Source organism: Salvelinus namaycush, unplaced genomic scaffold (genome assembly GCF_016432855.1).
Source record: "Salvelinus namaycush isolate Seneca unplaced genomic scaffold, SaNama_1.0 Scaffold348, whole genome shotgun sequence".
Classification (NCBI taxonomy): domain Eukaryota; kingdom Metazoa; phylum Chordata; class Actinopteri; order Salmoniformes; family Salmonidae; genus Salvelinus; species Salvelinus namaycush.
Window position 1 is genome coordinate 77,930 of NW_024060430.1, and position 16,810 is coordinate 94,739.

Sequence of the window (16,810 nt, forward strand, 5' to 3'; positions counted from 1 at the left end):
CAATCAAGTACAAGGGTGGAGAAAAAAAAAACGAACACTCGGCCCTCCGTGGAATCAATTCGACACGTGTGCTTTGAGAATCTCAAATGTTGGTGGTCGACTTTGATAGAGCCCTCGGTCTATTCAGAAACACAAACACTCTTGTTCCTGCTGGTGGCTATCTGATCAAACCTCTAATAACACTTCCTCCTTATTTATTTATGTTGTGCTGTCTAAAATCCCCTCTAGATCCTGTCACAGATTAAACCCAAATAAAGGCTGTCGCTGTGAGTAATGTGTTCTCTCCAGTTGAAACCTCCGCTGCCATCCACCGCCATCATGCTGATTTGTCTGTCATCCCTACGTTGAGGCTGTGTTGACGCTGACAGCTCCTGACCCTCTCTCTCACTGACTGACGGAATTATGACATCACAAGTGTGCGTATACAATAAGTCGCCAAGCAAGGATGGGGGGGAGTAGTACACTCAGCCCGAGCTCCGCCACAAGAGTCTCACATTGGGGTTTCACACCTGCATGTGCAGCCATCGCTCATCTCTTTTTCTCTCGATGTCTCTCTCATAAAACCAAAGGGAATCATGAATAATAACATTGATGAACTTGGGCAATTTCTTCCCAAACACTGCTGATCTATAGAAACTATACAAAACAATATTGAAGTGCTTTTGTAATATAAGAAAGGTAACTACCACTCAATTTTTGTTTTACTTTAGCAAATTATTTCTGTTTGTGCTATGCTGACATCTCGTGTACAGAATACGGACACTTGAGGTGCTGTTAATTTGAGGTGCTGAGTAGTATGTGGTTTCTGGCATAATTCACAGCTACATCAGCAGCTGTGCACTGACTATTTGAATCTATAAACACATTGGTTTCTAAATTAGTAGGTAGTACAGTGTCTGTCATACATTACATATTGTACTACTCTTTGTCAGACATACCCAATCCATGAACAAGGGAATTATAATCTCTTTTGACTGAAATTGCAGTATTTCCCTCAATTTGATATTTCTTCAAGTGAATGTCTTACAGCAATTATGTGTTTGCTCTTTTGATCTGAAATATTAGAATGATTAAGACTAAAGTAGATTATTATCAGTGGCGCGCAGCTCTAATGTAGCCTTACTATCCATAGCTCCGGTGGTGCTGTATATTATTGCATGGTGATGACAGAACGCAATGTAATTTTGCCCTCTGAGATAGCTAGGTCTGACTGATATCTGGCCAGCCGGACTTAGCTATCTGGCGGGCCGACTGGCCGGACTTAGCTATCTGGCCAGCCGGCCTGAACCAGATATCTGGCCAGCTGAACCTAGCCATCTTGCAGGCCCGTCTGGCCGACCTACCTATCTGGCCGGACCTAGCTATCTGGCTATCCGGCCAGGTAGGTACAGAGGAGTGGCTTCCATCTGGCCACTCTACCATAAAGGCCTGTGGAGTGCCACAGAGATGGTTATCCTTCTGGAAGGTTCGCCCATCTCCCCAGAGGAACTCTGGAGCTCTGTCAAAGTGACCATCGGGTTCTTGGTCACCTCCTTGACCAAAGTCCTTCTCCCCTGATTGCTCAGTTTAGCTGGGCGGCCAGCTCTAGGAAGAGTCTTTGTGGCTCAAAACTTCTTCCATTTAAGAATGATGGAGGCCACTGTTTTTGGGGACCTTATATGCTGCAGAAATCTTTTGGTGCCCTTCCCCAGATCTGTGCCTCGACACAATCTTCACTGAGCTCTATGGACAATTCCTTCAACCTCATGGCTTGGTTTTTGCACTGTCAACTGTGGGACATTATATAGACAGGTGTGTCCCTTTCAAAATCATGTCCAATCAATTGAATTTACCACAGGCGGACTCCAATCAAGTTGTAGAAACATCTCAAGGATGATCAAAGGAAACAGGATGCACCTGAGCTCAATTTTTTCGAGTCTCATAGCAAAGGGTCTGAATACTTATGTAAATAAGGTATTTCTGTTTTAATTTTTAATACATTTGAAAAAATTCTAAACCTGTTTTCACTTTGTCATTATCGGGTATTGTGTGTAGAGTGATGAGTATTTTTATTTATTTAATCGATTTTAGAGTAAGGCTGTAAAATAACAAAATGTGGAAAAAGTGAAGGGGTCTGAATACTTTCTGAATGCACTGTGTTGCCATGCATATTGTTATTAAAAGACAGCAATGTGTTCACCTAAAAAAAAAACAAATCATTAGTTAGCTACCAATCACATGAATTGTGCACAAATATGATAGCTAACGTTAGCTAGCTAAGCGCTAGCCAGTCAGTCAGTGGCGCCGACAGAATGAAACTGGTATCAATAAATGTTTCACTCTATCTGATAAAACATGACATTGCTAACTAGGCATAATTTAGCTAATACCATTTTAAAGTTGAATTAATAAGTTAGACACTCACCAGACAATGTTGGTAGGTACTGTAGCTAGCTAGATAGCTTGGTTTCCAATTTCCAACAGATGTTTCTAATCCCCTTGATTGGCCATCAACTGTTTGCCACTAGTGGTAGTGAATATTATTGTTGCCAAAGGTTTGCTGCAGATTCACCACTAGTGGCAAACTTTTGCAAACTTCTGGCAACATTTTGTTGCACACTATTTAGTTCGCAGCAAATTTGCCACAAACTTGCGGGAAGTTTGCCGCAACAAATTCATTTTTGTAAGATGGTTATCCTTCTGGAAGGTTCGCCCATCTCCCCAGAGGAACCCGGAAGCTATCATAGCTAATTAGCTTCTATCGTATTGATGCAGTCAAGACAGGTGCTACGTAATCATATTGGAAGATAAATAGCCTAGCTATGACAAGCTAGAAGTTAGTCTACTAGCACAAGTCAGCTTGGTTGGTTGCTGCCTCTCCCTCCCTCCTTGCTCCTGTTTCACTCACTCAAAGTACACACACTGCAAGGCCCCTCCTCCGCCTGCTCTCCTTTGCACTTATTCAGCTCTGGTTAAAGTAGCTTACAAATATATTTTTCTGCTACTTCCCTCACCCGGATCCCACCACGTCCTCAGGTCCATTTGGAGCGGGTCTCTGAATTGAAACATTTATTTATGCATATTACACCGGGTGGGAAAGCCCCAAGTCTAATTTCGGATCGTGTCCAACTTTTTAGACCTCTACTTGAGGCCCAACCTAACAATCCCTGTCACAACAGACAATGCCAGAAACATTGTGAATGATGTCACAGAAACTGGACTTTGGCCACAAATAGGGTGATTTTTAATTTTGCGTATTTTCCCAAATAAACACAAATTAAAACTGTTTCTATTTATTTTTTACGCTGTACCGAAACTGAACCGTAACCCCAAAACCGCAATATGAATCGAACCATGGGTTTGGTGAACCGGTACACCTTTACCCTGAACTACACAATTTGATCCGTAAAATGTACCTGTATGATTCATTTTGGGGATCTTCATGTACCATTGAGCTAAGTGAGAAGAAGAAGCAGAAGGTAAGTCATGGGCCTATACTGTCATTGTAATGAGGATCTATTAAGATACCTAAATATGACCTCTTGTATAGCATGACATTACTTAAGTTATAGATAGGCTATGGATATATTGAATTAACCTTTAATAATGTGGTTGGGATCTTTTATAACACGTTCATGAAATGCTTATAGATTATGGATATGTCGTCAAGGTAAATCATTACCCAAGTGGTACAGTTCTCCTGCAACAGGGTGACCAAATTATGATCCTACATCTGTAATGTCAGATACTTATGTCAGATTACAGCAAGTGACATAGCGGCTAGCCCACGTCATTATTTACGACTGAGATACATTACATGTCAAATGGTTTCCAGGGTAGCACTCCAAATTCCTTGAGAAAAACACACCCTGGTCAATAAGAGGCTTAATTTCAATATATTTCATTTTAATTTACAGCCATTGTATCCAGTGAGCATTTTCTATGAATGTCATACACTGCAACATGAAAACGTAGGTACATTTACAGTATAAAAAGCACCACGTTTTTATTCAGTGTCATGGAATACAATATACGCTACATTCTTAGGGCATAGTTTTCTTAACAGAACTATTATCCTGAGCACTGTACACCATTGAAGATAACCTTTAACTCCTCAACAATCCCTTTAAATGTATTTCCCCTAGATGTTCATGTTGTTGGGAGCTGAATCGAGCTGGCGTGCTAACCTTGTGAATTACTACTGTGAATTACTACTCCGAATTATTACTAATATGCAATAGGAATCCAGGTAGCCTACCCTGTATAATGTGAAAGCTTTAGCCTAACATTTTATGTGATCTACTCATTAAATTAAGAATGTATTCATTAGTGAAATTGTGTAATTTAATAATTTGAAGGACATACTAGTGTAGTCATTAATTTCATTGTCTCTGATTCTGGCAACAGAGCCCATGCCCATTAAAACTGAGTTGGCATTTCATTGTTTATTTTAACACAGAATTCATTGAAAGATGTGGATGAAGCCTCTGTCATTTCTGGAAACATTCAAGTTCTTCCTTCACCTGGCCTTCTCTTTCTCCTTCTGATCTCATATTTCTGTCTGTCTGTGTCTGTCTGTCACAGCTTGGAGGAGGGGTCACCAGCCTTTCATCCCAGACCGGCTCCCAGCTCCCCGAAAGCTCTATAGGTGGGAGGACAAGTCTGGCAGTAATTCCATATCTGGTTCAGCATTTATTCTCTTTATTGAGAAAAGGAGTTGCTTGCTTTCTACGGCCGATGAAGCCATTCTAACTTCGGACAACATTGGGAACATCAACGGCCTTGTGCTTGGCGGTGGCTTTGCTGTCCTCTGGCTGTGCTGGCTTTTTGATCAGCCGGGGGCTTCCTGTGGCCTTCCTGGAGGGCTGGGGACTGAATAGAATAGGTACTTTATTAATCAATTTGGCTAGCACAGAAATTCGACTTCTACCTTTTTAATAACACCCCTAGACACACACATTGAGAGGTTACAGGGTCCGCCGCAGCGCCCTTGGATGGAGAGGATTTGGGGGATTTGGGGGACTTTCAAAATACAGAAATCTTGCCTGAATTATGCATTTTGCATCCTCCGATGCTGTGTTTGCATCATGATGCAAAATGCATTATTCGTGCCAGATTTCTGTATTTTGAACGTTACATATCTTGAAAACTTGATTGCTGACATGCAAAACATTTTGGGACTATATCAACAACGGACTAATGAAACAAATACCAAACAATAGTTTTTGGGTGGAGTTGTCCTTTAAGTGCCTTGCTGAAGGGCACAATGGCAGTGGTTCATACCTGGAGGAGCCGCCCATCTTGCGGTGGAGCAGGGGGCTCCTGGAGCACTTGGGTTTGGCTGGGGTCTGCAGGGAGTCCTGTGTCTTCAGGGACCTCAGGCTGAGGAGGCCGCAGTAGTAGTTACACTGGTGCTGAGAGACAAACTGCTCAAACACATTGGGGTTCTCTGTGATTGTGAGACTTTGGTACCTGGAATAATAACAACAGATTCAATGTTACAGATGAGTAAAGGAACAGTTTGTTGACAGAGCTTCGTGCCAGAGTTTGTTATTACAGTATTGTAATTGTAAATGGTCTATGTAGTCATGAATATCTCTAGAACACAATGTTCAGAAAATACAACAGAATAAATTATAGGCCTACCAACCCTTTTGATTTGATGGAAATTCCAACGTTTGTGATCTTGAAGTCAACACCTGCAGCACAATCACAATTACAGTTAATTTCACCTGTTCTGTTTTTCAGCCAAAGCATTGTCCTGCTAGAGTTAGTCATCCGAGACTGTGGACACTGTACCTTCCATCCGAGTGAGCAGCAGGTTTCCATTGGTCCACTGGAGGATCCAGTGCTGCAGAGCACAACACTTCAGTGCCGCCTCTGAGCCAGTTCTCATGACCAGCCGGCCTGTAGCGTCCATCAGACAGTACCTCAGATAGACCCCCTTCAGGTCAGACTCCACCGTAGCATGGGGAATGGTGTTGGCAGGCCGATACATAAGGTGGACTGGGATCACTCTGTGTAACCAAGAACATACACACACAGAATGACAGAAGACTAAACAAAGTAGTGAAATAATATGAAAAAACATTGTTTTTATGTGTAAGTTTCGTATCATTTTGATGATCTCACTCACTCCAGCGCTTCTCCAAAGGTTCCTATCACCCTACATTCCGCAGCAAAGATCTTGCAGTATTCACGAGCAATGTTCTGAAGTCTACATTCCTTTTGGAAAGAAGATTGCATTCATGATCGGACAGAAAAACTTTAATTGGGTTAGTGATCAGAGCTTTGACTAAATGTTTTTTTGATTCCTTTCATAACATCAATAATATCATTACATTGGCCCAATTTCCATTGATTCTCATTAAACATTTACTTTATGTAAAAGAAGTAAAACCCTTCACCTGTTGGGTGATTGCCAGGTTCCTCTCGACCAGGTTGCTCTCCTCCTTGACTCCGTAGTAGGCGATGGGGCTCTTCACCTTGATGTAACATGTGGTCCCAGACTCAAACACTGGCTCCAGCCCATAGATGACCTTCACTCTGCAGGCCTTGTGGGAGCAGCCCTCTCCTATATGGTCCTCCTCCATCATGATACGCCCAAAGAGCTTACTTCCCCAGACGCCAGAGTCAGCCAGGCCCTTGGTGAACAGTAGTGGACTCATCTCTATCTCCTCTCCCACTGTAGAGAGGAAAGATAGTAACATCATCAAATATAATGCACTGGAAGTGGTATTATGAGGCTGCATCATGAGCCACCTGATCCTGCAAGCTTACATGAATGGCTAGTTGAACGGCGCTAAACATTCATGTAAGCTTGGGGATCAGGTGCCTCGCAAGGCAAATGATGGGGTGTGACCGGACAGCATTGAAAACCAATTAAATCCTAACAAATAATAGACAAATGTAATTTTACCTTCTTGATCCTCACGCAGAAACATGCCAGAGAGTACTGCAAAATAGACAGAGTAGAAAGAATAAGAGCTTGTGAGATGCTAAGTATTTATATATTCCTGCTACCAGTCACTTTTCAGCCCAGTTTATGTATATCCACCTGTCACGCCCACACTGACTTTCTTGCACACTCACCACCACGCACACACCCTCCCTCCACTTATACAGCTGCCATATTGTTTACTATTATTATTAATCCTGCTACCAGTCACTTTCTCCTGATCCCTGCCTACATGTACATATCAACCTTAACTACTCCAGTATTCCTGCACATTGTAAATGTGGTACTGGCATTGACCCTGTATATAACTTACATTCTTATATTTATTTTGCTTCCTCTCTTATTTTTTATTTCTCCAGTTTTTTTGTTATACTATTTTGACATTGAATACTGCACTGTTGGGAAGGGCTTGCAAGTTTAGCATTTCACTGTAATTGTGCATGTGACAAATAAAACTTGAAAGATATAGGAGATAAAACACGCCAGAGTACTGCAACAAATAGATTCTAGTCGACAGAATGAGAGATAAGAGATACAAGTCAAACTTCAGAGATTGAACTGAGACACTAGTGTACATACTGTCAACACTCAGTAGGAAGTCTGTTGTGTCTGTCCCGTATTCATTAGTGATGGTGCAGCCATAAACTCCACAGTCTCTGCTGGATGTCTGGACAATAGCCAAGGCTACCTGAGTCTCATCTCCTGCACTGGGAAACACACAGGAATCAGGGATGGACAGAACAGCAAAATAAACAGAGTTTCAGAAAGCTCTAACTAGAATTTCTCAGCCACATGGAGTCTCTACAACACCTTTACATTGTTGCCATCAGGAAAACCGTCTTTGATCGTGATTATTTTATTGTTGAATACCTTTTATAAACACTATTTTCCAAATTTTGGCTACAGCATTTCACATCAAGGCAGCCTACATGGAGGACTCACCTTCTTTTAACCTCAGCGATCTCCACCTCATCCTTGATCCACTTAATTGTGGAGTCACTAAGAACGTTGAAGAACTGGCACCACAGCTTCAGATGTCCTGCCGCATCTGAGAAGGGCTCTCCTCTAATCTTCCTGATGACCTGAGGAGCTGGAGAGAGAGGGGGGAGATAAAGAGAGGAGAGAGATTAGTGCCAGTAAGAGAGGGACTCCCGACAGACAGGCACAACTAGGTAAAGATTAACACTTTCTTATGTTTCAGCTTCCTAACTTTAAGTAATATGGATACTATTTCAGTTAAGCCTCCATTTAATCCCACCTGGCAAGTAGCTGGTCCCATAGAAATAGAATGAATAGAACAAGCATCCCCAGTCAAATTGCCAGGTTTAGAGGTTGCAAGCCAGTTCTATTAATTATATATCTATAACTGACAATCCATCTCGTGACAGTGTCAAAGCAAACAGAGGAAGCACGAAGGCTCTCGATAGCACTCCCTACTGGAGCTTAGCCAAAGAAACTACACTGACTCCAATGGTTAATTTAATTGAATAAGACTAGCTACTCTCTAAAAGTATGCCAACATCAGCCACCCCTTTTTTTTTTACACTAAGCTGATATATCTTGAAAGGAGTTTACCTTTGAATGGGTTATGCTTGTCCTTCTTAGCTGGTTTCTCCTCAGTCTTGGTAGCGTCGGTTGTCTCCAGGGCAGGTTCCTGGCTCTTTTTGAGGGTCTCTGGTGTTGGAGCCAGCTTCCTCCTACTGAGCAGTGGGGAGCGTCTCTCTGTTGGAGGGGTGCGCTGGCCATTGGGGGGCTGCAGCAGGGGCGACCTGCGGGACAGACCAGGGGACATGGGAGAGGAGGACTCTGGGGATAGCCTGGAGCTCATCCTGAGGACCTCCTCTCTCTGGGGACTCTGGGTGTCAATCTGTGAAGCAACAGCTTCAGGGTCCTCTCCTTTGGGTTTCGGGATTAAGATTTTGCGTCTAGCGCCGGAGGCCAGCTCCTGTGGGGTGGCTGAGGGCATGGGGGACACACTGTCTGATCCCTTCAGCAGGCCAGTACTGCTTTCAGTGACTGAGACAGATGTTTTAGAGTCTGGCTTTGAATATTCCTCAACTTTCACCTCCTTGGATGGAGAGCTTTTGCTATCCAACGGAATGGTGGGAACAGGTACTGACCCTTGTGTCTCACTACTTGGGGAACCCTTGGTATCAAACCTTTGTACATCAAACCTTTGTACAGTCTGAGGACCAGGCTGAGGAACATCAGGTTTGCATGCTTCACTCCGACCTAAAATTATACCAGTATCTGGTGAAGAGTCTCTCCGTTTTTCACTGACAGGTTGCAATGTCGGGGTTGCAATGTTGTTTGTAAATCCTGTATTTTTTGTAGAAAAACTTTGGTTCTCAGTGGCACTAGGAAGTGAGCTAGATTCTGTTGAACGCTCCGAATGGGGAGAAGCACATCTTTTGTCTCTGCCATGTTGACTGCTGAACACTGGAGGAAGTGAGTGTGAAGAATCCATCCCTTTGACTGTATTTTCTAGTGTTTGTTGTTTCTCTGCAGTGAAGGTAACAGATGAGATGGATGTAGGAGGAACTGTAATGTCCAAGGACTTCTGCTCTGGAGTAACAAGAGAAGACTCTTTTTGACCATCCTTATTCGCAGCCAGACTAATATCAGCATTATGGTCCAAAAGATGCTCCTGGTCTGTATCCATGACACTTTCAATGTCGGTTACTATACATACAGGAGGATTACTGTTCTCTAAAGTGCCATCCATGTCGACAATAGAGATCGGAGGAATAACAAAAGCTTTAGGTGAGGCTTCAGTCATAGGAGTAACTATGGGGGACTCAAATCGTTCTGGTTCATAGGTATTAAATCTATATTCTACATTTGAAGCTGAAATAGAACCGACAGACGTATCGGTTTCCTTCTTACAAGTGTCTTTCTCAGGTTCCTGCCTGTACTCTGTCTCATCCATCCTCAACTCTGGACTTTGCATTCTCACATCCTGTATGTCAGTTGATGAGGGACATTTCGGTTGTTGGTCTGTGTTTAGACTTTGTATAAGGAGCATTGAAATGGTAGCTACTGAAATAGGTGCCACTGAAATGGGTGGCACTGGACTTACTTCTGTAGGGGCACTATTCTCCATTTGTGACCTTAGAATATCGGCAATAGACATTACTTTGGCTACAGGTGTTGGGGCTTTTGTTTGTTGCTCTGAGATGTTTGTGTTTGGGACACTTGTTGTTGTGTCTGCCGTCTGTGATGTGTCTGGAATAATAGGCTGAAAGCGGGGTTTTAGAGAAAGACCTTGGCATTCTGCTATCTTCAACACAGGTATACTCTTCTCATCCCATACAGCCACTGCTATACTTTCAACGGTTTTCTTTTCAGGTGCTTTCGTAAGTCTTTCAATTTCACCTTCCTGAACTTTGCTAACTTTATAAACAGTTTCCATGTCAACTCTTCTGTCATAACTGCCTCCCTGTGCATGTAACTCAGCCAAATTATTACCCTGTACTTTAACGTCAACTTGTATTTCTGTCTCACCAACGGTTTTTATAGCTATCTCAACTTGGCCTTGCTGGCCTACTGAGGAAACACTACACCCCAAGGTTTTCTCACCAACACCCGGGCTTTCCAGGGGTGACTTTAGTGGCTCTGTAAAAGGTAATGTATGGCTCTCATTTGATCCCCTGGAATGATCCTGTGTGCCCTGCGTCATTTTGTCAGAGGCCGATCGGCCCGGAGGATTGTGCAAAGTAGGAGACCGTTTGTTGGCATTTGCTGTGACTTCTCTGTCCGATGACGATGGAGAACGTTGTCGTGGCGAAGGTGATTGTCCGTCCAGCTTTCTCCGGATGGTTAGTATTACAGGTTCTTGCCCGACAGGTGTTCCATTCCACTCTCTCTCTGTCTGTCTGTGGTTCTGTGTAACCTTGAGGCACAATAAAAGCAGAGACAGATTTCCATTGTGTAAATACTTTGCTGTAGTCATATCCACACATAAACACACATCATTGTTATATACACATCAAAAACATAAAAGCGTTATCTTATGAATAAGTCACCAAAGAGACTGCTGTAAGTGTTAAAGACTACGAAAATAACAACAAAGGCTTGACCTTTTCTCCGACAAACTGAAATACATTCCACATCCACAATGTGCAAAGCTCTGTCGCCTGCAGATGTGTTTACTAGTTTTAAAAAAAAGTCAGTATGTATTTATAAGTATTCATACAGAGGCCCATTATCAGCAACCATCACTCCTGTGTTAGCTAATCCAAGTTTATCATTTTAAAAGGCTAATTGATCCATTAGAAAACCCTTCTGCAATTATGTTAGCACAGCTGAAAACTGTTGTTCTGATTAAAGAAGCAATAAAACTGGCCTTCTTTAGACTAGTTGAGTGTCTGGAGCATCGGCATTTGTGGGTTTGATTACAGGCTCAAAATGGCCAGAAACAAAGAACCTTCTTCTGAAACTCGTCAGTTTATTCTTGTTCTGAGAAATGAAGTCTATTCCATGCGAGAAATTGCCAAGAAACTGAAGATCTCGTACAACGCTGTGTACTACTCCCTTCAAAGAACAGCGCAAACTGGCTCTAACCAGAATAGAATGAGGAGTTGGAGGCCCCGGTGCACAACTGAGCAAGAGGACAAGTACATTAGAGTGTCTAGTTTGGGAAACAGACACCTCACAAGTCCTCAACTGGCAACTTCATTAAATAGCACCCGCAAAACACCAGTCTCAATGTCAACAGTGAAGAGGCGACTCCGGGATGCTGTCCTTCTAGGCAGAGTTCCTCTGTCCAGTGTATGTGTTCTTTTGCCCATCTTAATCTTTTATTGGCCAGTCTGATATATGAGTTTTCCTTTGCAACTTTGCCTAGAAGACCAGCATCCCGGAGTGACCCCAAACTTTTGAACGTGTATATATATGGACACCCCTTCAAATTAGTGGATTTGACTATTTTAGCCACACCCGTTGCTGACAGGTGTATAAAATGTTAAGTGCTGAGTGCTCAGACATATTTACTAACTGGAACCTGGTCAATGGATAAAGCAATCCTGTTTTCCAGTTATAACTCTGTTACTATCTCACAAACTGTTCTTGACTTGACAGCTATGGCTTGTAGTCAAATCACTATAATTCACACAGGTTCAACACCTCAGATAGAAAGATTTGAATAGTGTCTAATAGTGCTACTGGTGGTGTAGTGTTGTTAAGCTGCACTCATTTGATTATGATAGGATTATTACTTCACTTAATAGGTCCTTTGATGAGACACAGAGATGAACAATACCCTCACAAACACAGTGCAGTCCCACAGTACAGGACGAGGTAGTCTAATGTTTCGACCAGGTGCAGAGTGCATGTGGATCTGTTGTGAGATTGACTCCTGGTCTGAGCTCATGTTCCTTTAGTCTTAGATAAACATAACAGTAAGAGATATGTAACTCATTTGAAATAAGCACCAGATCTAATTGGTCAGCTGAAATTAGCACCAGAGGGATTGGCTCCGGTGTGACTTATGTGTCACTCCATCAGTGAATGAGATAAGTCCAGAGTTACTGAAAGGACCATTCACATTGCATCTACTTTGATTTCAATATCACAGAACTAAAATATGGTGTTGTGTGAAATAACAGTGCATTCCCTTTGAAGAATCAACTGACAAATTATATTGAAATGGGGAGTACATGAACATTTACAATGACAAGTACAGAAGGGAGAGTATGCTCTTAGGTTCACATTGTACACAAATCTATTGTAGGCCTACTTTGGTTTCATTGAAACAAGAAAGTGCTTTATAACCTGTCTCTCTTTCTCTCACAGTGTTCACAGTGGAGTGTATGACAGTGGACTAAACACAGACAGACATGGAACATGGAATATTTTTAGGTTTAGTGAGGAGACAATGTAATGTGGATCATTCAAAGGGGTGCTTTGGTGGAACAGAGTGGACAGAAGTCTGTCTCAGCACTATTTTCACATTACTTTGTTTCCATACCTTTCTTTTCTTGGGTTCAGTAGAAGATGCAGTGTTTCAAAAAGCCCAAATAGTATGAAATCATAAATGTCTTCTTTGGAGAGAAAAAATAATCAATGCCTAAAATGATTTACAACTTTTTGGATGAGAGACAAAAAAAATACATCATCTTCCTCTCTGTTTGCATGGCTGCGACCAACAGCATAACTAAAAGACGAGGATAACAGTGCAGCTCAACTCTCAAGGATAGCAAAAATATTACCCATCATGCTCTCTGCCTCTGTCGGGACCAATTCAAAACCTTTTAAGGCATCATTGCTGTACCATCTGTTCCATTGTGCTTTTCACTCTCATGCCAAGTGTTTTCCACCACCAAGACCATTTACAGTCGCCTTAAAGCCCCACACTGTCAAACAAGCTAAGATTGTTGACCTCCCAAAATCCTTATTGCACAAATCATACGCACAACAGAAGCCTTGAGGTACTCTGGGATTTCTATATTCATGTTTTCAGCCATTCGATATGTAGCATTGGTAATATACCTGCTGTCCGTGCCAGCACATGCATCATTACACATACGTCTTGTCACACAGAGAGGGGCATACTTGTAAAGTCTAATAATAGCCCTGTGTGTGCTTGTGTTACTGATCTGATCTGGCTGGTTGGACGTTAGGCGCTCCATGAGCTCATAGGGACAGGGCAGAGACACTCACCTCCCCGCCCAGCTGCGCAGGCAGCCGAGATAAAGACACATTCTTTAGGCACGTGCTTGTTTCCTCCACAGACAGCTGATCTCCTGACTGTTCACACAGACGCTGAGGCAAGGCAGAGACAGCCTCGCTGCTCTCCCAGGGTGATGCTAGTACTGACTCCACTGACTCCCCAGCAACTTCAACTGCAGTTCTAGTTCCATGGATGGAATAAGTATCTGAGTTTAGCACCTCAAGCACTGATGTTGAATCCTTTCCCGGGCATTCAGTTTGACCTTTTAGGGGAGTAGTGGTGCTGTTTAGGTGTTCCAGGACAGAAGGCTTATCGTCTACCTCCATGTCTGTTACGTTGCTTTGATGGGTTTTAATGTCCTCTGGTGTGTTGCTCAACACCTGTGGAGTTGTTACTGAAGGCCTTGCTTGTGGTTGTGGTGTGACAGAGGAACTTGGTTGTGCTTGTAAATTCGGGGAAGGATTTGGTTGACGTGGTTGTGGTTGTAATTTCATTGAAGGATTTGGTTGACGTGGTTGTGGTTGTAGTTTCGCAGAAGGACTCTGTTGTGATTGTGGTTGTGGTTTCACATAAGGACTTGCTTGGAGTTTCTCTGAAGGACTTGGTTGACGTATTTGTGGTTGTAGTTGTAGTTTCGCAGAAGGAGGATCTGGTTGTGGTTGTGGTGTTACAGAGGGACCTAGTTGTGATTTTACTGATAGGCTTGATTGACGTGGGTGTGGTTGTAGTTTCGCAGAAGGAGGATTTGGTTGTGGCTGTGACGTCACAGAAGGAGGACTTGGTTGTGATTGTGATTTCGCTGAAGGAGGACTTGGTTGACGTGGTTGTGATTGTGATTTCGCTGAAGGAGGACTTGGTTGACGTGGTTGTGATTGTGATTTCGCTGAAGGAGGACTTGGTTGTGGTTGTATTTTAGCTGAAGGACTTGGTTGTGGTTGTATTTTAGCTGAAGGACTTGGTTGTGGTTTTAGTTTAGCTGAAGGACTTGGTTGTGATGAGGTGACAGGAGGAACTGTACTCTGACTCCCCATAATATTGTTATTTCCAACATTTTGGGTCACCTGAGCCACTGCAGCATTCTGACTCTTATTCCCTGAGACGGTTTCCCCTGTAGAGAGGAGCCCAGTAGAAGGAGACAGGATGCTAGGCTCTCCGTTGTGTGGTGGGGTTTGTACAGGTACTTTCTCCTTCACTTGGACCTTCACTTCTTCCATTACTGACACAGTGTTGTTCAGTGGGGCTCTCTCAGACTGATTCATGTATTTTACACTCTTTGTCTTTGAGGCTGAAGTTTCAACAGCACTCTCCACTTCCAGGGCCTCTTCTGATGACCCCAGTGAGGGTGAGGACTCAACCAGACAGGGTGTCACACTGACCTCTCCTTCACTCATCCCTCTCTCCTCAGGCTTCTTCCCTGCTTGGCTATCAGCCGTCATCCCACTATCCTCTCCATTGGAGATCTTTATCTTCTTCTTGGCCAGTGATGTTTTTGGTGTGTGTGGAGCAAAAGACTTCTCCACTGAATCGTAAACATACGTCCGGCCTTTGTTGCTGCTATTTTCTGTAATAGCTGCCTGTCCATTGACATTGGAAGACCCAGCCCTGTTAGATTCCCGTTTTTCTTCTCCCACCACAGGTGTGTCCTGTAGCCTGGCCTCTGCCTCCCCAGCATGAGCCTGAGTGCTCTCCTCAACCACTTCATCCTCCATAAAGCTGGGGGCACTGAGGCTGGGGTCCATGGGGGACCGTCGCTTCCTCTGGGACCGGTCTGGACTGATGGTCCTCAGTGTTTCCTGGCGACTACCAGGAGACCCGTGGTTCTCCTTGTCCCACGGCTTGGGCTCCTCCAGCTCTCTGCGTGTGTTTTCGGCCTTCAGTTTGATCTTGGCGAAGTACTGCTGGTGGATCTTGTATTCGCTCATCGTCCCCACCTCAAGGACTCCAGAGCAGGTCACAATGCCTTTGTTGTTCCTGGCTGACGCCTGGTAGATGGCTGCATCCTCCATAGTGCAACTGTAAAGAAAACAACAAATTATAGATACTTGTATTATACAGTTGCTGCACAATTCTTTAAATAATATTTGTGTGCATCATTACAAACGAAACTGACATCAATATGATAACGTTTAACATCTTCAATACAAATGACAATTATGATCTTGATACATACTTGTAAATGTGCAGTGAATGGTTTTGTCCATTGCGGGAAATGTTGTATTTAGGTAGTCCACAGTATCTGTCCAATTGCAAATCATCTTTATACCATGTCACTTCTGGAGCGGGGTGACCTGAAGACAAATTGAAACAGAGAAACAGTTATAGAGACTACATTTCGCACTTACTGTAAAATCTTCAGATAGATAATAGTGGTTAGGAAGTACAACAACAAAGTATGTAGGCTATTACAAACAACGTATTGTGCCCACTCACACACCAGAGGAGAGTTTACCTGACACCTCACAGGTGAACTTGATGCTACAGGTTTCAGATACGGCTCTTGACTTTAATGTCGTCTCAAAGGATGGCTGGGTCTCCTCCGTTAAATGTGCCATAACACAATGTAGTGTGCTCCTGCATAAAACACTTAGTTACATTTTCAAATGTAAACAAATGTCTCTCACCTGGGTCAAAGCTATTTTCAAAATATGTAATCTTCTATGCAGGCAATGGAAGATAGACAAAATATATGGAATATAAAATGCAATAGTTTGTAAAATATATAAAGACATTTTTATTAACACATTCAACCCTGTGATTCCATTTCCTAGTGATTTGATTTCCAAGGATTGTCTTGCTTTCCATAAGAATTGCAGAGGTCAAAATGGGTGTTATGTAGTTTGTGATGCAATATCTGGTGCAATCCAATATCACTATAATCAAATATCAGCCAACATATTTCACCAAGCACACATTGTTCCATCTTTCATCCTCAATGTCATGACGGTGAGGCAACATAAGCCAGGCTAAGGAAAAGCTAAAAGATAGCAAGTGCTGGTGTTAGTTGAAATGAATTTCATGAAACAAATACATGACAGTACCTTGATGGCCTGTATTGAGAATAGCTGTGACTGGAGTAGCTATGCAGAGAGGAAGCAAATAGAAGCAGCTTATCAGGCACAATATATAGGCGTTCTGGTATGAATGAAGATGGACTAAGAAGTGTTCTTACATAAACTATCACCAATTGTCATGTCACTGTAACG

The 16,810-nt window shown here is 42.9% G+C and overlaps 1 protein-coding gene across 1 annotated transcript; it reads right to left on the reverse strand.

The window, feature by feature from the left end:
* Nucleotides 1-4,727: 4,727 nt before the first annotated feature.
* Nucleotides 4,728-16,159, reverse strand: LOC120040389 (alpha-protein kinase 3-like). The gene is made up of 13 exons (XM_038985557.1): nt 16,057-16,159; nt 15,778-15,895; nt 14,669-15,620; nt 8,513-9,134; nt 7,880-8,027; nt 7,517-7,644; nt 6,899-6,934; nt 6,387-6,664; nt 6,116-6,204; nt 5,779-5,996; nt 5,630-5,678; nt 5,263-5,451; nt 4,728-4,851 (listed from the first exon to the last, which is right to left on the reverse strand). Exons 1-13 carry the CDS (start codon nt 16,157-16,159, stop codon nt 4,728-4,730), a joined length of 3,054 nt encoding a protein of 1,017 aa, XP_038841485.1.
* Nucleotides 16,160-16,810: the final 651 nt, after the last annotated feature.

What these genes read in the sequence shown, in the direction of transcription:
- LOC120040389 (XM_038985557.1), bottom strand. Translation starts at nt 16,159, where the DNA reads ATGGCACATTTAACGGAGGAGACCCAGCCATCCTTTGAGACGACATTA. An exon ending in GCTGCTCACTCGGATGGAAG is followed by an intron (nt 5,679 to 5,778) that starts GTACAGTGTCCA and finishes ATTGTGCTGCAG; the next exon opens with GTGTTGACTTCAAGATCACA. An exon ending in AAGATGGGCGGCTCCTCCAG is followed by an intron (nt 4,852 to 5,262) that starts GTATGAACCACT and finishes TATTCTATTCAG; the next exon opens with TCCCCAGCCCTCCAGGAAGG.